General features: G+C 45.8%; 1 protein-coding gene across 3 annotated transcripts; it reads right to left on the bottom strand.

The window, feature by feature from the left end:
* Positions 1-12,904: 12,904 nt before the first annotated feature.
* On the bottom strand, positions 12,905-21,033 carry CHTOP (chromatin target of PRMT1). Of its 3 annotated transcripts, none has more exons than XM_073563070.1 (6): positions 20,879-21,033; positions 17,400-17,481; positions 16,625-16,775; positions 13,732-13,912; positions 13,523-13,654; positions 12,905-13,453 (listed from the first exon to the last, which is right to left on the bottom strand). In XM_073563070.1, the coding sequence occupies exons 2-6, from the start codon at positions 17,462-17,464 to the stop codon at positions 13,239-13,241; spliced, it is 744 nt and encodes a 247-aa protein (XP_073419171.1). In that variant the 5' UTR covers positions 17,465-17,481; positions 20,879-21,033; the 3' UTR covers positions 12,905-13,238. The 3 variants fall into 3 exon arrangements, with proteins under 3 accessions (XP_073419171.1, XP_073419172.1, XP_073419173.1); XM_073563071.1 differs by having other exon boundaries at positions 12,905-13,441; XM_073563072.1 differs by lacking the exons at positions 12,905-13,453; positions 13,523-13,654; positions 13,732-13,912 and adding an exon at positions 13,994-14,531.
* Positions 21,034-21,991: the final 958 nt, after the last annotated feature.

Below are 21,991 nucleotides of genomic sequence, written 5' to 3'. Positions count from 1 at the left end.
CTTTAGGCACACGGCAGTGCTCAGAATGGATCATTTGAGATTTTGAATGTCAAATTGGCTTGAATCGAGAGCAGACGCCATGTTGCGTTTGGAGAGGCCCTGATGTACCTAAACAGCGGAAACCCCCCATATTGGAAACTAAACCCCCCAAGGAACTTATCTAAATGTGTAGTGAGCACTTTGAACCCCCAAGGGCTTCACAGAAGGTTTTAACGTAGAGCCGTAAAGTTAAAAAATATTTCTTCCACAAAAATGATCTTTTCATCCCCAATTTTGATTTTCCAAAGGGTAACAGGACCCCAAAAGTTGTTGTGCAATTTGTCCTGAGTACGCTAATACCCCATGTGTGGGGGGAAACCACTGTTTGGGCGCATGGCAGAGCTCAGAAGGGAAGGAGCACCGTTTTAGAATGCAGACTTTGATGGAATGCTCTGCAGGCGTCATATTGCATTTGCAGATGTGCCTAAACAGTGGAAACCCCCACAAATGACACCATTTTGGAAATTAGACCCCCTAAGGAACTTATGTAGATGTGTGGTGAGCACTTTGAACCCCCAAGTGCTTCACTGAAGCTTATAACCTAGAGCCGTGAAAATAAAAAAAAAAAAAAAAAAAAAAAAAAATCATTTTCCACAAAAATGATTTTTGCCCCAATTTTTATTCTCACAAGGGTAACAGGAGAAATTGGACCCCAGAAGTTGTGCAATTTGTCCTGAGTACGCTGATACCCCATATGTGGGGGTAAACCACTGTGATCGCCTTACTGCGATCCTTGGAAGGCAGAATGCACAAATCCACAAAAGGTGAAGAATTGGTTTTATTTTTTACGCCGTTCCTCGTGCGGTATTAGTGATGAGGCGACTTTATTCTTCAGGTTGGCGAGATTACAGCGATACCAGATTCAGAGACTTTTTTCGTGTTTAGCTTGTCGCACAAAAAAATACATCTTTTAGTGTAAGAAATTTTTCCATCTCCGTATTTTGAGAGCTATAATTTTTCTGTATTCCGGCCGACAGTCATGTGAGGTCTTGTTGTTTTGCGGGAAGAGCTGACGTTTTGTATTGGTACCATTTTCGGGCACGTAATGTTTTTTGATCGCTTTCTATTCAGATTTTTGTGGAGGCAGAATGAACTAAAACAAGCAATTCAGGAATTGTTTTTTTGTTTTCCTCATTACGTGTGTGGTAAAGTTAGTATGGCAGCTTTATTCTTCGGGTCACTATGAATACAGTGATACCTCATTTACCGTATTTTTCAGACCATAAGACGCACTTTTTCCCCAAAAAAATTTTGGGGGAAAGTGGGGGGGTGCATCTTATGGTCGCAATGTACTGTACCTGGTGCGGTGGTGGCAGCGGGCGAGGCTCTGCGGTGCGGTGGCGGCAGCTCCGCCGGCGTTTCTTCACAGCCCGGAGGCCCCCCGCACATCCCTTGCTGGGCGCCGCCATGTTCCGGTGGCCTCCGGGAGCATGGACGCCGGCAAGATGGCCGCCGGACAGGGGACGGCGCATGCGCAGCTTCAGATCGGGGGACGAGATTCAAATCTCGGCAACGAGATCTCGTCCCCCGAGATCTCGGGACGAGATCTGAAGCTGCGCATGCGCCGTCCCCGGTCCGGCGGCCATCTTGCCGGCGTCCATGCTCCCGGAGGCCACCGCAACATGGCGGCGCCCAGCAAGGGGTGTGCGGGGGGGGCCTCCGGGCTGCGAAGAAACGCCGGCGGAGCTGCCGCCCCTGCACCAGTGCACAGCTCGCTGCCACCACCGCGCCGCCCGCTGCCACCACCGCAGAGCCCACCTGCCCCAGCACAGCTGCCCCTGCCCCAGCCCACAGCTGCCCCAGCCCCAGCACGAGCCTGGACCACTGAATGACCCTGTGACTACTTCTCCACCTGTGCCGGATCCCTTCCCAGGTAAGCTGAATTCGGACTGTAAGACGGACCCCCATTTGACACATTATTATTTCTTTCCCTATTTTCCTTCTGAAAATTGGGGTGCGTCTTATAGTCCGAAAAGTATTAAGTTACGTACCGGTAACGGTATTTTTCGGAAGCCCATGACAGCACCACGAGAGAGGGGATCCGCCCTATAGGAACAGGAAACCTACAGATACAAAAGGGCGGCACCTCTCCCACGCATCAGTTGGATTACAGAGCTTGAGAGGCTACCATGGTTAGTACACAACATATAATATATACAACCTATCTACCCTATTTACCAGAATTATTTTACACCATCTCCCACATAAGGTAATTTTATGAACAATCTTCTAAAGGAGTGCACCCCTATACGTGAACAAGGGAGGGAACTAAGGGTGCTGTCATGGGCTGCCGAAAAATACCGTTACCGGTACGTAACTTAATACTTTATTCGGACTCCCATGACAGCACCACGAGAGAATTACAGAGATGTAGACTAACTTAGGGAGGGACTACAGCCTGCAGCACCCTTAGCCCAAAGGTGAGGTCTGAGGAGGCACCCATGTCTAACCGATAGTGGTTAAAAAAAGGTGGAAGGAGATGACCAGGTGGCCACCTTACATATCTGATCAATTGATACTCCAGATCTTTCTGCCCAGGATGATGCCATGGCCCGAGTGGAATGCGCCCTCAGATTCTGTGGAGCTGGGCCACCACCTGCTGTGTAGGCAAGAGAGATAGCCTCCCTAATCCACCTTGCTAACGTGCGTTTTGATACTCTGTATCCTTTCCTGGGACCTTGGAAGGATAGGAATAACGCGTTCTCCTTCTTCCAAGGATCCGTGGCTGCTAAATATGTAAGTAAGCATCTCCTAATATCTAATGCCTGAAGTTTTTGCTCTTTAGGGTTGGTTGGATTAGGGAGGAAGGAAGGCAGAACTATCTCTTGTGTCCTGTGGAATTGTGTTGCTACCTTGGGAAGGTATGCTGGATCTGGCCTTAGGATTACTCTATCTTGCAAGAACTCTGTGTAAGGGGGCAATCTGGAAAGTGCCTGTATGTCACTCACCCTACGTGCGGATGTTATCGCTACCAGAAATGCTGTCTTAAGAGATATAACCTTTAGTGAGGCAGAATCTAAAAGGTTCAAACGGACTTTCCGTCATGGCTGTAAGGACTAAGTTTAAGTCCCACGGCACACATCTGTCTTTGTGTATAGGTCTCGATCTGGCCGCTGCTCTGATGAACCTTGCTACCCAATAATTTTTTGCAATATCACCTGCAAACAGGGCCCCTAAGGCTGAAACTTGTACTTTTAACGTACTTGTGGAGAGACCCAATTCGAAACCTTTCTGGAGAAATTCCAGAATATGTTTCGTGGGAATTCCGTCTCTGACGTCAAAGTGAAAGGTGGACAGGAATCGTTTCCAGGTCCTAGCATAGATGTTAGTGGTAGTTAATTTTCTGCTCTTTAGGAGGGTGTCAATTAAGTCCTTGGAGAACCCTCTATCCTTTAACAGTGACCTTTCAAACACCACGCCGTCAAATGAAGTCCCGCTACTTGTGGGTGGCTGACTGGCCCCTGGTAGAGGAGATCCGGAAGGTTCGGCAGTACCCAGGGATCGCATACCGACATGGTCCTCAACCATGTGAACCAGGTCCTCCTGGGCCAAAAGGGGGCAATTAGTATGACTTTTGCCCGATCCTCTCTGATCTTCCTGACTACCAGAGGAAGAAGATTCAATGGCGGGAAGGCGTATGCCAGAGAAAAGTCCCATCTTATCAGGAGGGCATCCACCGCCAGGGGATTTTCCCTGGGGTTCAGAGAGCAGAACGATTTTTCTTTTCTGTTTTCTCTGGTGGCAAAGAGGTCTACCTCTGGCTGACCCCATCTGCGGACAATCTGGTGGTAAATAGCTTTGTTCAAAGCCCATTCTCCTTGCCTTAGAGCCTTGCGGCTTAGAAAGTCTGCTCTTACGTTGTCCTTTCCGCTGATGTGGAGTGCGGTTAAAGATAGAAAATTTCTCTCTGCTATCTGAAGGAGCCGTTCTGTTATCTGCATCAGAGCGCTGGAGCGGGTTCCACCTTGGTGGTTGACATATGCTACCGCTACCTTGTTGTCCGAGTGTATCCTCACGTGATGGCCCTGTAGGTACATAATGAGTTTCTTGACTGCCCATTCTATCGCCAATAGCTCTCTCTGGTTGGATGAGATTTCAGAATCAGAATCCCAATGTCCCTGTACCACTATGTCCCCCATATGGGCTCCCCAACCGAAGGAACTAGCTTCTGTGGTTATAATACGGGTTATCTGTGTTATCCAGGGCACCCCTGATGCTAGGTTCTCGCTATCGAGCCACCATCTAAGCGATGTAACAGCTGAGGGGCTTAGCAACACTCGACCTTGTAAGGAGCCTTCCAAGGCCCTGCTATTAACCAGGACGTCGTTCTGAAGGGCTCTAGTATGGAATTGTGCCCACCTGACTGCTGGGATGCATGAAGTTAGAGAGCCTAACAGGGACATGGCCTGTCTGAGGGTCATAGACGGATTATCAATTGCCCGAAGAACCTGCTTCTGTATCTTTTGCAATTTATCTAGTGGCAGCAGGCACTGCTGAGTTTCTGAATTTAGTAATAAGCCTAGAAACTTCTGTATTTTTAAGGGCTGGAGTCGGGATTTCTCGTAGTTTAAAATCCATCCGAGGTTTTCTAATCTGGATTTAGCTTTTTCTATCTGGGATCTACAATGACCCACCGATTTTCCCACAATCAAGAAATCATCTAAATATGGGATGATTAAGACGTCAACCTCCCGTAAATGAGCCATAACCTCGGCCACTATCTTTGTAAATACCCTGGGTGCTGCTGAGAGACCAAAGGGAAGGGCTCTATACTGATAATGACGCACTGTGCCACCTACTGAAACCGCCACTCTCAGGAACTGCTGGAAGTCTGTATGGATAGGTACATGATAGTACGCATCTTTCAGATCTATGACTGCCATAAAACAACCTTTAAACAATATTTTTATTGTTGTATTAATGGACTCCATCTTAAATGTACGATTAATCAAAAACTCGTTAAGGAAACAAAGGTTTATAATCGTTCTGAATGTCTTATCAGGTTTCTGGACTAAAAACAGGGGAGAGTAGAACCCTCTTCCAGCTTCTGGAACCTCTACCAGGACATTTTTCTGGCATAGGCTCAAGACTTCCGCTTCTAAAGCCGCTTGTTCGAGAGAAGATCTTAAAGGGGTTAGTTTAAAGGTATCCCGCGGGACCTGGGTAAACTCCAATCTAAGCCCGGTGGATATTACCTTGCGCACCCAGTCACTATGCCTAGTGAAAGGCTATGAACATAAGGATGAGTGACCTCATGGAGATCAACATCCAACAGGCATTGCTCCTACTAGCCAGTTTCCTACTCCACACTGATGAGGGGCAATACCCCGAAACAGCTGTCTGTGGATGGATACCATGTTTTGGCATAGGTGGTTTCCTTCATTGGAGACTGCCCTTCCCGTGGTTGTTCCTTCCCGGGGAAAGACCTGGCTAGTCATTGCTTGCGTTGAGACACATGTGATGGTGTCTCCGCGGCTGTTGATTTACATGCTTTTGCATATTTCCCATAAGGGATGGGGGCATTGCTCTAGATCACTGCGTTGAGAAACATGTGATGGTGTCTCCGCAGTGTTGGATGTTGATCTCCATGAGGTCACTCATCCTTATGTTCATAGCCTTTCACTAGGCATTGCTCCTACTAGCCAGTTTCCTACTCCACACTGATGAGGGGCAATACCCCGAAACAGCTGTCTGTGGATGGATACCATGTTTTGGCATAGGTGGTTTCCTTCATTGGAGACTGCCCTTCCCGTGGTTGTTCCTTCCCGGGGAAAGACCTGGCTAGTCATTGCTTGCGTTGAGAAACATGTGATGGTGTCTCCGCGGCTGTTGATTTACATGCTTTTGCATATTTCCCATAAGGGATGGGGGCATTGCTCTAGATCACTGCGTTGAGAAACATGTGATGGTGTCTCCACAGTGTTGGATGTTGATCTCCATGAGGTCACTCATCCTTATGTTCATAGCCTTTCACTAGGCATTGCTCCTACTAGCCAGTTTCCTACTCCACACTGATGAGGGGCAATACCCCGAAACAGCTGTCTGTGGATGGATACCATGTTTTGGCATAGGTGGTTTCCTTCATTGGAGACTGCCCTTCCCGTGGTTGTTCCTTCCCGGGGAAAGACCTGGCTAGTCATTGCTTGCGTTGAGAAACATGTGATGGTGTCTCCGCGGCTGTTGATTTACATGCTTTTGCATATTTCCCATAAGGGATGGGGGCATTGCTCTAGATCACTGCGTTGAGAAACATGTGATGGTGTCTCCGCAGTGTTGGATGTTGATCTCCATGAGGTCACTCATCCTTATGTTCATTTATTTATTCTATGTCTTGTCCATTGTTGAATTGGTCTTTTCCTTTTTTTTTTTTTTTCTTTCTTCTTGCAAGGGAGTGACTCCACCAGTGATTTGAGGGCTTAGTTGACTGCCTCTTTGATTATACACATGTGTGGAGTCCCTCTGCTGATTAGGAATGTTTATAATCATTTTGTGAACTGTTTTGTTTCATGTCTCTGAGGAAGAACCTGGTGTAAGGTTCGAAACGCGTCAGGCGTGGGGGGGTCTGTTTTCCCCTTTATGGTTTTATCATGAAATTATGTGAATAAAACTTATCGTGGATTTTATTAAGTCTCCAGTGCCGGATCTTCCTTCTCTCTTCATGTTTGCAACACATGGTGGTCAGCCATTTGATCCCTAGGCACGACCGGCTTACAGGACTATTTTGGTGAGCACAAATTTCCCTTTCCCCTTCCTAATTTTCTAAATATACTGACTAACTGTGCTCCCATCAAGCCACACATTTGTTAACATGCAAGCCGGGACTAAAAATATTACACAGCAACTTGCTTGTTAAGAAGAAAAAAAGCTGATGAATTATTTGGCATTTCCTCTGATAATGAGGATAAGATTAGTATGGACATGCATTCACTTTTCTCTGAGTTGGAGAGAAAGATGACTTCTCACCTTAAAACCTGGTGGGACTCAGTGACTCTTGAGAAATACGTTAGTCATAAGATGATACCGCGAGGTTTGAGATTAAAAAAGGTACCGACTGTGATTTATAATGATACCTTTCTACAGAAGTGGAATGATATTTTGAGTGAATGCTCTTTGAAACTAATGTCTCTTATTGTGGAGGAAGAATCTGTCAAATTGACCAACATTGAAGCTTCCATCAAAGATTTGGAGTCTAAGTTGGATGTATTTTCTGATCATATGACATTTTCTAAGAGCTATGAACGATTACATGCTAATATTGATAATTTGGAAAGCGGCATTACCAAGTCCAAGAAAAATAAGTTCCTGCGTGATCGCAGGGACTATGACTCTAATATGGTTTATGCTTGGAAACAATTCACTCCGTATAAGCCTAGATCTATTCTCAAGAGGAATCAATCATTCCGTAGTAACAACGTCAGTTTTTCCTCATGTGAACAGTCTTTTAATTCACCTACTACTTCTGAGGGTTCAATGGACTCTAATCGGGTGTTACCTTTAACATCACATGCAAAAAACGATCAAAGAAAACAAGGCGAGGTGGACGTCGACGTAAGAAGAAAGCATCAATATGGTCTGCGGAATGTGAATCATTGGAGGAAATAAACGGTAACATTGCTGCGTCTGATGAGTTTACAGTTATAAACATTTCAGCTACCATACTGAGTGAAGCTCAGCTGAGCGTTTTGAAGAGAGGACTTTCCTTTGTTCCTACATGTAGAGGGGATTTGTTTCAAACATTATGTGATGTCAATCGATTCGTGCGATTATTAACAGTTAAGAGACATTTCTTTACTCCTGATTCTGGTATTGGTAATCAATTTTCTGATATATCATCCTTGAGTTCAAACAATGTTGATTTGTTGCCACTTGCTGCTCCTGTTAGAGATCAAATTTTGTTTGACATGTTGTCTAGTTTGGCGAACACAAATCAACATACAGCAGTACAATGTGACACAAATGTACAGATATCTAACCCCACTTTTTATCCCCTGATATCTAGAGTGCCCATTATGGATACTTTCCAGAGGGCAATAGAACGTGATGTTAAATCTCTGTTGGATTCAGATGTGCAGTCTTGTATGAATTTATCTGCAATTGAGCAGCATGCGCTTCATTTACTAAGTAAGAACCAACATATAGTGGTCCGCCAATCAGACAAGGGGGGGGGGGGGGGTCAGTGGTGATTCTAGACTCACTACTATATCGCAATGAAATTTTATCCATGTTATCTGATATTAATACATATCATCCTCTCAACAATGATCCTACAAGCTGTATTCAGCAGGGTTTATCTGTGATTTTGCAGGAGGGTCTTGCTTTGGGAGTATTGGACAAGCGCATGGCTGATTTTTATATGTGGATAAACCAGTGTGTCCTGTATTTCACGCCTTACCCAAAATTCATAAAGGCGTGTTTCCTCCACCTTTCAGGCCCATAGTGGCCGGTATTGGAGGGGTTAATGAAAAACTCTCCGAGTGACAGAAAATTACAACCTTTGGTTTTGAAAACACCAGGTCACATTAGAGACACCAAACAGCTTCTGCAGGCACTTCAGGAGGTTGCATGGGGGCCTCACCACACATGGATAACATGTGATGTTGTTGCTCTATATTCATGTATACCTCATGATTTGGCATTATCTGCTGTTTCCACCATTTTGACTGAAGAAAGTAATTTCAGTTCTGATCTTAAAAAAATTTATCATTATGGCGTTACAACATCTTTTGAACACCAATTTTTTCAAATTTGACACTAAGTACTATCTTCAGGTGTGTGGCTGCCCGATGGGGTCAAAATTCTCTCCTACTCTGGCCAACTTATATATGTCCTTTTGGGAGAACAAATATATATATACTATGGATAATCCCTATTTAGACAATGTATTGTGGTGGGGGAGATACATTGATGACGTGATCCTATTGTGGTTTGATCGTTGTGATGTATCTCCCTCTCCTGGCATGCTTAAGTTTTTTGAGTATATTGAGACTAATTCTTTGAATATTAAATTCACCCACGAAATACATGGCATTTGTGCCACATATCTGGATGTTAAAATTATGGGAGATGTCAAAACGGGGAATATAAATACTTCCCTATATAGAAAAGATACCAGTGGTAATGCCATATTGCATGCGGATAGTTGTCACCCGCCACATGTGATACGAAATTTACCGTTGGGTGAATTAATCCGTGCCAAAAGATCATGCTCTAATGACGCTCTTTATGAATCCGAGCGTCGTAAAATTTGCACCAGGCTATCAAAAAGGGGTTATAAGAACTGGATGGTAAATAGGGCTATTAAGAAAGTGGATAACAAAACTAGGAGTAGTTTATTGCAGAATGACATGGTACACACTAATCAAAATAAAAATATTCCCACTTTTTCTACCGCTTTCAGTTCAGATTACAAGGGTGTTATTAAAATCATAAATAAACATCTTCCCTTACTGCATCAAGATCCAGTCTTATCGCAGATATTGGCTGGTGGACATAGGTGTGTTCCAAAGAGAGCTAAAAATTTGAGTCATTTTTTGTCCCCCTCATTGTATTTGTCTGATTGCACTAAACCTACTTGGTTAAATTACTTGGGCAATTATAAGTGTGGTGAAAAATTGTGTGGTTTGTGCCGCTATATGGATATTACAGATAAATTTGTTAATTTTAGTACACAACAAGCCTACAAAATTAAAACCTACATGAATTGTAACACCACACACTTAGTGTATATGGCAGAGTGCACATTGTGCAGTTTATATTACATTGGCTGTACTACACGCAGCCTGAAGAGGAGACTAAGTGAGCACATCACCGCTTCTAATCCAGAGTCTATGTCCAGTCGTAGGAATGTGTCTGGCTTGTCCAAACATTTCCTTGAAATACACAAGGGTAATTTATGCAGTCTTAAAGTTAAGGGAATAGAACGGGTATTGAAACCCCCCAGAGGGGGTGACTGGGAACATTTACTACACTGTCGGGAAGCCTTCTGGATACTTGCGCTTGATGCACGATATCCGCAAGGTCTAAATTATAGAAATGATCTTATGTATTTCTATTGAGTGCTGAGATTTTTGCTGTTTTTTTTTTTTTTTGGGGGGGGGGGGGGGGGGGGTTTGTTTGTCATTTGATAGTTGCTATGTATTTATATGTGTGTATTGCACATGTTTTTATTTATTCTATGTCTTGTCCATTGTTGAATAGGTCTTTTCCTTTTTTTTTTTTTTTCTTCTTGCAAGGGAGTGACTCCACCAGTGATTTGAGGGCTTAGTTGTCTGCCTCTTTGATTATACACATGTGTGGAGTCCCTCTGCTGATTATGAATGTTTATAATCATTTTGTGAACTGTTTTGTTTCATGTCTCTGAGGAAGAACCTGGTGTAAGGTTCGAAACGCGTCAGGCGGGGGGGGGGGGGGGGGGGGTCTGTTTTCCCCTTTATGGTTTTATCATGAAATTATGTGAATAAAACTTATCGTGGATTTTATTAAGTCTCCAGTGCCGGATCTTCCTTCTCTCTTCATGTTTATTTATATCCGTCTTTGATCGCGTGTTATTGCATTTTTTCCAAGCGGTATGATACCACTTGGAAAAAGTATAAGGGTGTGTGCACACGCTGCAGATTCTGCTGCGGTTCTGCAGCAGATTTAGCCGCTGCAGATCCGCAGCAGTTTTTGCTGTGGTGTACAGTACCATAATATCCTATGGATATTAAAAACTGCAGTGCAGATTTTTCCGCGTGGTTTTCCTGCGGTTTCAAAACCGCAGAGAATTGACATGTCAAATCTTTCTGCGGATTCCGCTGCAGTTTGCCATCTCCATTGTGAAGATGAAAAACCGCAGGTCTTTTGACCTGTGGATTTTACAAAATCCGCGCGGCCAAATCCACACCCCATTCCGCAGCGTGTGCATGTACCCCAATTTGCTACTTTTGTGTTTATTTTTATGGTGTTCACTGATAGGGTTAACTAGGTCCCTGCCCCCCTTGCCATGCCTCTCAGCTGTCATAGACAGCTGTCTTCACTGAACCGAAACTGATTGTTTTTAAGCAGTAACAGTTCAAAGGCAGGAGTCCGTCATGGTGCTGAAAGTTACCTCCTGCCACATGATGGACTGTGCACGTCCATAGACATTAAGGGGTTGAAGTGCCCGTCAGCAGGCTTGTGCTCAGTGACTACAGACTGTGCCAATATACTGATTAGGTCAGGATCACACATGCGAGGAACACAGCATTCTCCCATCCTAATACCTGGCACTGCCGCCAGCACTGAGGAGTAGAGCATGCAGCTCCATGTCTCGCTATGCGGCTGCATGCTCTGCTCCCGAGTGCCGGCGGCAGTGCCAGGTATTAGGATGGGAGACTTGGCCGTATTTTTCACATGCGTGATCCCAGCCTTACAATTATACCTTGGTTGATGGAATCCCTCTTGTGGTTGTTGTGTAATCTGTATTTTTAGTTTTGAGTTAGTGAAATGCTGTGAGGGTGGGGGGGTCCTTATGTGGGGCTCTGCTTACATACATGTACAACGTCTGACAGGTCAGTGATCTGGCCCCTAGTTTACATAATGAAAAAAAAAAATATATATAATATATATATATATATATATATATATATATATGCCAGCGCTGCAGCATGATCACATCTACAATGTGTAAGTAATTATTTTTTTGATGGAATACAAAAAAAAAAAAATAGTCAGAATATTGTGCCAGCTGCACCTGCACAGTAGCAGGTGATCCCATCTAGCTAGAGGAAAAGAAAAATAGTAATTTGCTTCCAAGATGTTGCCACAGTATTTATTGGGTCACCAATAGCTGCTACTGGGCATGTGCAGCAGATGCCATCTTCAGGCTTTTTTCGTCTGTCTCTATAATTGCCTTAAATTGTCCGTCATCCACTTCCGTCTGGATGTCCCCGAATCCCACAATCCACTGCGCCGACCAGAAGTTCGCCGACCGCCATATTGAAATTCACCAGTGATGGGTGTTCCAATATGGCACCTGCTGGTGGTACCAGGACCATAAGCGGGACCCCCCACCCACATCACAGCTGCCAGGGAAGACTGCGGCTTGCTGTCTTTCCTGCTGGCTGCTGCCAGGACCCCCCCCCCCCCACTGAACAGACACTCACACCCCGATGCGATAGCATCGGGTACACCTCTAGTATATAATATTCATTATGTACACTAGGGGGCAGATCAGTGAGGGAATCAGAGACCTGTCAGAAGCCACACAGATGAATATGTAACTAGAGCACCACATGAAGACTCATGGCACCGACCTGATGCGGTCTGTAGGTTACTGTGCACAATCCTGCTGACAGGTTCACCAACTACAGGGGACATGAGATGAGATTACAAGCTATATTGGGTGAAGCGATGCTGCAGTATAGTAAGATGCTATATTGCACCCCTATAGGGTGTTATAACCCAAAACTACTCCCTCCTCTAAATTGGAAAAGATCAGACAAGTGACCACCTACAGTGGCCCCTCCCACTCCCCACAGGATGGGTTTAGACTGACAGATCAGCACATAATTAAGATGAGTGGAGAGTGGAGGCACAGATGTTCCATGAGACACATCACCAGTTATTCTCCATCACATAAGCATGGGAGCCTTAAAAGGAGTTGTGCAGTGCATGCGATACCTGCAGTGACAGTTGCACGGGCAGTCATCCAGTGCCCAATTAAAGGAACACATCTCTTAAGCCTCTTTTGTGCCAGTCTGAGCCCATCAGCTAGACCACTGCTGTAACCTCATGGCAGTAGGAAGATCTCATCTTGGAGTAGCCATCATGTAGCTACCACAGCAGTACAGCCATGTTTCACATTTACCCCTCCCACCAAGTGGCCAGCAATGGACAGAATCAGGTAAACTGTAAAGTATTTAATGATTGCTGCACAGGAACATACAACTTGCCACAGCTGAACGAGACCCCCCCCCCCCCCACTGGACAGGAATCCTAGTGTCATTGAGATGCACAAATTCAGACTTATGGGGCAATAAAAGAAGGTGAATGTCCAGCAGCAACCACATGGCCACGAGCAATCCCCGGGGGTCAAAGGATTCTGCTGTCTCCATACATTCGATGGTCAATAGGATTGAGAAAAAAAAAAAAAAAAAGGAACTCTAAAACGAGGCAATAACTAATGCTGCAGAGGTCCAGTGCCAGTCAGAAGGCATTCCCTTAAGTAAAACATTATTGAATCAGTCATTGGACTCCGGGTCAGCCTGAGCCATGTAGGCGTCCAGCTCTGCATCCAGGTGACCCTTCGTCTTGGACATGTAGGCATCCAGCTGGTTGTCGAGCTGCTCTCTGGTCAGTGCAGGTCGGGCTGCTCCTCTTCCTCTACCACGGCCCCTGCCTCGGCCAAAGCCTCCTCTGCCCCGAAGCATCATCCCGCCACGGCCTGTGGGGAAAACTATAATTACATCTCACATGAGCAGCAATCCCCAACCACACGTTGGTCAGACCCAAGACCTTCACCAACCTCTGCCACTCATTCCTCCACGGCCCAGTGCTCCCCCTCTCATGAGACCTCGGCCAGGGCCTCCACGACTTCGGATCCCTCCTCTCCTCAGCCCCATCCTGGGAGCACCACCTCGGCCTCGCATGTTATTACCTAGAAGATCAGAAGACACTGGAACAGTCAGAACAGCAAAAAATGTAAGGTGTGAACAGAACAGAAAATGGACCCACCTCGCATCATAGCGCCACGCTGCATTCCTCTGCCTCCTCGGCCAGCACGCATGATTCCCCTCTGTGACCCCCGGAGCCCCATCCCAGCTCCGCGCATTCCACCGGCCCCTCGCTGAAGCCCTCCCAAAGGTCTCCCCAATCGCGCTTGGATATTGCTCTTACCGAGCCGCTGCTTTAAGCTCTAGTGGGAGAAATCAAAAAGATTACAAATTTGGAACCAAAAGGACAATGAAAGTAGGGGGGAAAAAAAAAAAAAAAAAAAAAAAAAAAAAAAAAAACCAGCAGCTGGCAGTGAATCAGGCAATCATCCAGCCATACACCATGGTCTCCTTCTCTGGGGTGAATGCAACATCTCCTCCGCACTCAGGACCACTCATCAGAAGATTCTAAAGGTTTAAAGACTTCCCCATGCTTGGTGGGCTCTGACCTCTGGAACCCCGACTTGATGCAGTGCTGCATTCCTTGCACTGCGGACCCCCACCACCTGATGTGCAGTGACCACCACAAATCTGATCCACATCATTGTCTGGCGAGTGGCAGAGGTCAGACCTGCACAGTACACCACAGCTTCAGAAGCTTCTAGCCTTCATGTGACGGACGCCCCCCCCCCGTTATTTCTTGTGACTCCTTAAATCACATTAATATATTTTAAAAAGGAGTTTACTTAATTTCTGTAAGATACAGATCCATTGGATCTCATTATGAGGCTTCCCAGATGCTCTGTCGACAGGAACCAGGTGATGGCTTAACATTTGGTATGGTGGGTGCCTGCTGTGGCCATCTGATCGGCAGTTTCCTGCCTGGAGAGAGAGAGAGAGAGAGAGACCATGGGGACACCTCAGAACAGGGGCTGCATAGGGCATATGAATGGAGACCTCATCGATGAACGTCACTACGTTTCTTCTCACAGACATCACCCAACTAGGACACGAGTCCCCATCAGCGAGGGCCTTTTTACCACACTGTTCCCCCATAGACGACCAACAGCCATGTCTCCCAACTCCCCCATACACACCAATACTCGTGCCCGCTACGGAGAGGGGGCAGTGAGCCACTGCCAGGTCCGTCACATACAGACACAAATTGGCTAACCTGCCGTCCTAGGATAGAAGAAAAAGTCGGCAGGCAATCATAAGCGGCTGCCCCATAGCAATCTGATGTATGGGGGCCTGCGAACTCTCCCGACACATGTCCACCAAGAGAGGTACAAAAGTCACCTGCTGAACAGGCATTACACCCATGCATCACAACACCGCTGTAAAGTTAACAGCAGCCAATAATCCTATGAATGCTGGGCAGTTATTGGCTTGTGCAAAAAAGCATCCTTGAATGTCAACATTTTCACCAGACCCTGAGCCATGGCTGCAGAATTGTGACTGGAAGATAATACAGGACATTCTTCATAGATTTATATGGGGATGTAACTGGAGAGAGATTTTGCACACAGATCCATCAGCAGTAGAAATTCTTTGATACAGTGTATCAGTATTAGCAAATGATGAACAAACCAAGACATAATTATAGGACCATGAGTCATGCACATATAAAGGAGTAAATCCTATGAAGAATTGGTGCAAGAAGTCCATACTGCAGATTAAATACAAAAACAGCTGAACCAATAGGTAGTACACATCAGAGAAGGGGAATTAATCAAATGCACAATTGCATTGCTCTCCAGAGATTCATTAAGCTTACAGAGTACAGGAGTTGTATATAGTCCTGAATAGTAGCCAGCTATATAAATATACAATTAATCTATTAAGTACTTCATAATGAGCAAAACGTAAGCACCAGTACTAATCACATGAAGTAAATTGTAACTGCACATCAGAGATTACAGAATGATCTGTCTGGGGACGTTGGATGTCTAGATCAGCGCTGGCTGTGCCGCCATGGATTTAATAATCGGTGGCTGCAATGCCCTAGCTAAAGGTGCAGTGAGAAGAGGCAAGGACAAAAATTACACACTTAGCCAAACTTTGAATATGTAGCCAAAGTCCCTTACGTGCATTTCGACACTGGCCTTTTGACATGTACCACCCATTAGTTCAGCTGTTTTATATATTTTATGAATATTGTTGAAATAAAATGTTGTATTCTTTAATAATTCTGCAGTAAGGCTATGTGCACACGCTGCGATTTTTGCTGCAGTTCTGCAGACAGTAGCATGTTAGTCTATGTGATTTACAATCTGCTGTGCACATGATGCGGATTTTTAACTGCAGAAAAGCTGCAGTTTTGAATCCACAGAAAGAAATGACGTCCCTTTTCTGCAGATTCTGCTGCGGTTTACCATCTCCTCCATTGTAGAGATGGTAAACCGCAGGGCAAAACCACAGGCCAATCTGCAGGTCATTTTACCTGTGGTTCCAGATACAAATCCGCAGAGCAATCCGCAGCATGTGCACATAGCCTTAGGTCTTCTTGCACCAATTCTTTATACACTGTATCAGTGCAGGGAAGGCCTCATGCACATGGCTCCACATGTAACCACATGTAAACAAGGTGGGCTTAATCACTGACCACAGCCGAGACCAGAACCTTTCCCTTTAAGGCTATGTGGAATCACCTGCGGCGTTTTCCCCGCGGAACAGCAGGTAAAGTGACCTGCGGTTTCACTCCTCTATGTTAAAGGTGTGAAACCGCAGCAGAATCTGCAGAAACATGCTGCGGTTTATAAACCGCACGGAAAAAGACGCAGCGTGAGCACTGCGGTTATGAAAACCCATAGGGTTACATGGTACTGTACCATGTCTGCAGCACTGCTGCAATTCCGCAAGGCCAAAACTGCAGTGGAACCGCAGCAAAAACTGCAGCATGTGCACATAGCCTTACCATGCAGAGAAGGATAAATAGCCGCTAGCACGCGCCAACCTGGTGTGGGGTGGCTCACCTGCTTGAGCTTCAGTGCTGCTTGCACAGACGGCCGGTTCTCCATCTGCTGCGCCAGTCTTCTGTTCCTGGCACTGGCCAGGCTCTGCTGCTGCATCGTGGCACGGATATTCACAGGCATCGGGTGTTTGTTCTTCAGCATGTTAGTAAAGCTTCAAGGTCGAACAAAATGGGGGGAGGGTTTAGATAAGATTCAACAGACACTAGCGAGTACCTCAAAGCTCCCCACAGGAGCTTTCACCACTGGACTTTGTTTTTTTTGGGGCATACCGTACATGTTGCCCATGTTCTATCCTCTGCAACTTCCACATGTGCAAAGCAATAAAAAACAAAAAAAGAAAAACAAAAACACAGTATAGGAACAGAAGAGGAGAGCAGACCCCAAAAGTCACAGGGAGGAGAATGAGGACACCACAATGGAGACAGCACAGGTAAGAAGATGGACATGACGACACAGATGTGACAGCAAAGCAGACGCCTCTTACAAGACCCTACAATAAGGGTCTCTGGGCAGGGAGGGTGACCCGTATCATGCCTCTTACAGCTCTGACCACACCTTGGTGTGCCAGCCTCGGACACGGCAGCAGGCATCGCGCAGCACGGGTCACATGCTACCGGGCTGCAGCCAGAACCCATGTATTACAGGTGGAAGAAGGGTGGAGGGCGCCAGGCCGCCCCTTACTGTGTATTACCACACCCCAGTGTAACATGGCTGCCAAGAGGACATGGGCTACATTTTCTATGTTACGTGGTGCAGAGGATTTCAGCTTCCTCACCGCTCGTTCAGCGACAGCTTGGTGGTGCTCTTTAATACAACTTTTGATGCTGACGGAGAGGTCATCGTTACTGCTGGACCACCTGCAAGGCAAGTAGATGACAGCTGAGGCAACATCACTACAGCCCAAGTACCCCCCCCCCCCCCCCCAAATAAAAACAAGCCCTCACCCACCCCTAACAGATCAGTCCTCACCACCCCAAGTAAAGACAAACCTGAGGACAAGTTCCCCCAAATAGAGAATACACAGATCAATTACTCTCCCATACTCTTATGCACCAATAGTGACACGCAGCGCTGCATATCAACCACCTACCCCCCCCCCCACACACAGGCAGGTTCCATCCCCAACTGTCCAAACATCAAAAATGATCACGCCACAGATCTCCTGCAGACCCCACACATACAGCCCCTTCCCCCCCCCCCCATGCACAAAAAATACATAGCACTATATACACAAAAACACAGCCCCCACACACTATACATACAGTGGTGAAAAATCGGTATTTGATACACTGCCAATTTTGCAAGTTTTCCCACCTACAAAGAATGGAGAGGTTTTATTGGGGGCACACTTCACCTGTGAGACAGAATTAATAATCCAGACAATATCATTGTATGATTTTTACATAGTTATCGCATGAAATAAGCATCTGATCACCTACCAACCAGCAAGAATTCTGGCTCACAGACCTGTTAGTTTTTCTTTAAGAAGCCCTCCTACTCTGCACTATTAAATACACCTGTTTGAAGTCATTACCTGTATAAAGACACCTGTCCACACTCAAACCTAGCCACCATGGCGCAGGAGCCATCTAAGGACACCTAGGACAAAACTGTAGACCTACACAAAGCTGGGATCAGCACCAGGACAAGAGGCAAGCAGCTTGGTGAGACGGCAATAACTGGTGGTGGCGCAGTTATTAGTATATGGAAGAAATACAAGATGACTGGCAAACTTCCTCAGTCTGGTGCTGCATACAAGGTCTCACCTCGAGGGGCAAGGAAGATCCTGAGAAAGTCAACAATAAGCCCAGAACTACACGGGAGGACCTGGTCAATAATACTGTTGGTAACACTATGCCAGCACATGTCCAGGTCCATTTGAAGTTCACCAATGACCATCTTTATGATACAGAGGAAGAATGAACAAGTGGTCAGACAAAACCAAAATAGAAATTTTAGTATCAACTTTGCTACCCGTTCTTGGAGGAAGAAGGACAAGTACAACCGTGAAGCATGGTGGGGGAAACTGCATACTTTAGGGGCACTTTTCTGCAGAGGGGACAGGACTACTGCACAGTACTGAACAGGAGGATAGATGCTGTCATGCATTGCAAGATTTTGGCCATCAACCTCCTTCCCTCAGTAACAGCATTGAAGATGGGTCATGGCTGCATCTTCCAGCATGACAATGACCCAAAACACACAGTGAGGGCAACTAAGGAATGGCTCCAAAAGCAGCATTTTATGGCTACGTGGCCACATGTGCAGAAAATTCCTGACTAAAAACCGGACTCTTCAGAAAACACGAGTTTTTATCTGCGCATCTTTTTCCAGAGCATCCCCAGTCTCATAGAAAATAGTTAGAAATGCAGACTTTTCTGCAAAATTATTGCGCATGCTGCGTTTACCGCGATGTGTTTTTCGTGGAAAAAACCCACATCAGTATGCACAAAAAGTGCAGAATTCATTAAAATTAATGGGATGCTTCTTGTAAGTGTTTTTGCTGGTAAAAACGCTTAAAAAAGGTGAAAAACTTATGCGTGCACACAGCCTAAAGGTCCTGGAATTACCAAGCCAGTCTCCAGACCCGTACCCAATATTAAAAAAAAAACCCACACAATAATGGAGGGAGCTGAAACTCAATGTTGCTCAGGGACAGCCCTGAAACATCTGGAAATCTTGTTGCAAACAAAGGTTTCTGGACCAACTATTAGGCTATGTGCACACGTATGCAGAAATTTCTGCATAAAAACTGGACTCCCTTCCCAGAAAATGCGTGTTTTCGGACACATAGAAAATAGCTAAAAGCGTGGAAGCTTCTGCGAAATTAATGAGCATGCTGCGTTTTTACCGCGAAGCGGTTTTTTCGTCGTAAAAACGCATCAATATGCACAAAAAGTGCAAAATGCATAGAAATGAATGGGAAGCTTACTTTAAGCGGATTTTTTGGCAAATTCGCAAAAGCGCTACGTGTGCACACGTAAGCTTTTTTCGTGTTTTTACTGGCAAAAACCGCTTACAACAAGCATTCCATTCATGAATTCTGCACTTTGCGCATATTGATGAGTTTTCTTCCCGCAGGGAAAAAACAAACAAACCACATTGCGGTAAAAAAATGCAGCATGCTCATTAACTTTGCAGAAAAATCCACATTTCTAACTGTATTTTAGGAGACTGGGGAGTGCTCCAGAAAAAAAAAAAAAAAAGCACGCAAACACATGTTTTCTGGGAAGGAGTCTGGTTTTTAGTCAGGAATTTTCTGCATACGTGGGTACTTAGCCTTAAGGGTGTGTGCACACGCTGCGGATCTGCAGCGGTTTTGGTGTACAGTAGCGTTATAACCTATGGAAAACGAAAACCGCAGGGCAGATTTTTCCACGCGGTTTTCAATCCGCAGAAAGAAATGACATGTCAATTCTTTCTGTGGATTCCGCTGCGGATTACCATCTCCTCCATTGTAGAGATGATAAACCGCAGGGCAAAACTGCAGGTCTTCTGACCTGCGGATTTTACTAAATCCGCGCAGACAAATCCGCAAAGCATTCCGCAGCGTGTGCACACACCCTAAAGGGAAGCTGTCACCCCATTCTTAGCATTCTGTAATGCTGTAGATAAGCCCCCGATGTAACCTGAAAGATAAGAAAAACTAGTTAGATTACTCACCCAGGGGGTCCGGTCCGCTGCGGTGGGTGTCATGGTCTGGTCCCGCCCTGCTTCTAGCGATGCCGTCCCGCCTTCTGCCGCGGCTCCTGCGCAGGCGTACTATAGCTGACCTATGGAGGGCAGAGTAAAGCATTGCCGTGCGCAGGCGCCGGACCTCTCCCGCCACCTGCTGTACTTTACTCCGCCCTCAATAGATCAGCTACAGTACGCCTGCGCAGGAGCCGCGGCAGAAGGGACGGCATCGCTAGAAGCTGGGAAGTGCCGGATCGGACCCCGGGGGGGGAGAGCATAATCTAACGTGATTTCAGGTTGTGTTTTTCTATTGTATCTAGTAGTTATTTCATTCAATAAAATGCAAACTATATAGAAATCCTACAGTGGGAGTGCCTGGGTTATTAGATTGTCAGTGGGGAAGTGACCTACCATAAAAAGCTCTCGTTTTTTGTAGGTGGAAGATCTTGTAAAGGCTGCAGTGTAGCAAAGACTTGTTTTCCCCACATTATACACAGACAAATATGGCCCCCACACACCAATACACAGCACCACCACCCCACACAGCTCTGACCCCGTCACCGCTCCAGGCTCCCTCACCTGACGTCCTGGGACCACCGCTGCGACTTGTTCTGTCAGATGCGTACACGGAGAGAGGCCTGCAGCTCTTGTGCTGCGCCCCAAATCACCCAGCGGGTAGCAGCGTTACAAAATGGAGTCACTGGAAGAAGCCTCACATTCAAAATGGAGGCGGCTTTAAAGCACAACACACCGCCCTCTGACGTCACCACAACATCAAGACCCCGCCCAACCGTCCACTACTTAATACAGTGCACACGCCCTGTGGAGCGTCGGGTGAGTGCGCCGCCATCTTGTGATTGGCAGCCTGTATGCTTGTGCAATCACGGTGCACACATCACCTCACGGTGCACACATCACCTCACGGTGCACACATCACCTCACGGTGCACACATCACCTCACGGTGCACACTGCCTTATAGCCTGAGTCACAATATCCGTTACCTCAACGTATACTTGTTATATTTCATGATGTATGTTACCTTATACCTTACCACGAGGCTGCAGTTGGTTTCTTAGTCGGCAATTTTTTTCTTTTTGTTTTTTTTTTTTATAGGTTTAGCAACAAAAAAATAATCATCACAATAATAACAGACAATGCAGCGAGGAGCCCTGATGTGACCACACTGAACAGCTACAAAACTGGCGCAAAAATGGGCATCTTAGTGGGTACCAAAGGGCGTTAATGAAAGGGTTAAATGGCTTTGGGCCCCTGATCTCACACTAACCGGCGCAAAATACGGTCAGTATTTTACATGCGTAATACGGATGAATGGCCCCTAAATAGTGCTCCATATGTCATCCGTAAGCAAGGTGTGGTCGCGTATTTTGCGCATGTAAGCATCTGTATGTAATCCGTATGGCGAGATTTTCTCGCAGGCTTGCAAAATGGACATATAATGGAGCCCTATGACAGGGTTTATAACACAAACCAAAGAATAGATATATACACATAGAATGCATATATATATATATATGTATATATACTGTATATATATATATACACACACAAGTCATTGAGATAAACATATATATATTTCACAGAGTTCTTCATAGCAGAATAGCCGCTGTTGTTAAACAATGTGTGGGCTTCCCATTGCCCTGTAGCAGTGGCGAATGGGTTAATCTAGCAAA

Source organism: Dendrobates tinctorius, unplaced genomic scaffold (genome assembly GCF_039654945.1).
Source record: "Dendrobates tinctorius isolate UK_male_01 unplaced genomic scaffold, ASM3965494v1 ptg000377l, whole genome shotgun sequence".
NCBI lineage: Eukaryota > Metazoa > Chordata > Amphibia > Anura > Dendrobatidae > Dendrobates > Dendrobates tinctorius.
Note: the sequence above shows the minus strand (reverse complement) of the source record. Positions and strands in the feature narration are given on the sequence as shown.

What these genes read in the sequence shown, in the direction of transcription:
- CHTOP (XM_073563070.1), bottom strand. Translation starts at nt 17,464, where the DNA reads ATGACCTCTCCGTCAGCATCAAAAGTTGTATTAAAGAGCACCACCAAG. An exon ending in CAGCACTGAAGCTCAAGCAG is followed by an intron (nt 13,913 to 16,624) that starts GTGAGCCACCCC and finishes TTCTCCCACTAG; the next exon opens with AGCTTAAAGCAGCGGCTCGG. An exon ending in GCGTGGCGCTATGATGCGAG is followed by an intron (nt 13,655 to 13,731) that starts GTGGGTCCATTT and finishes CTGATCTTCTAG; the next exon opens with GTAATAACATGCGAGGCCGA.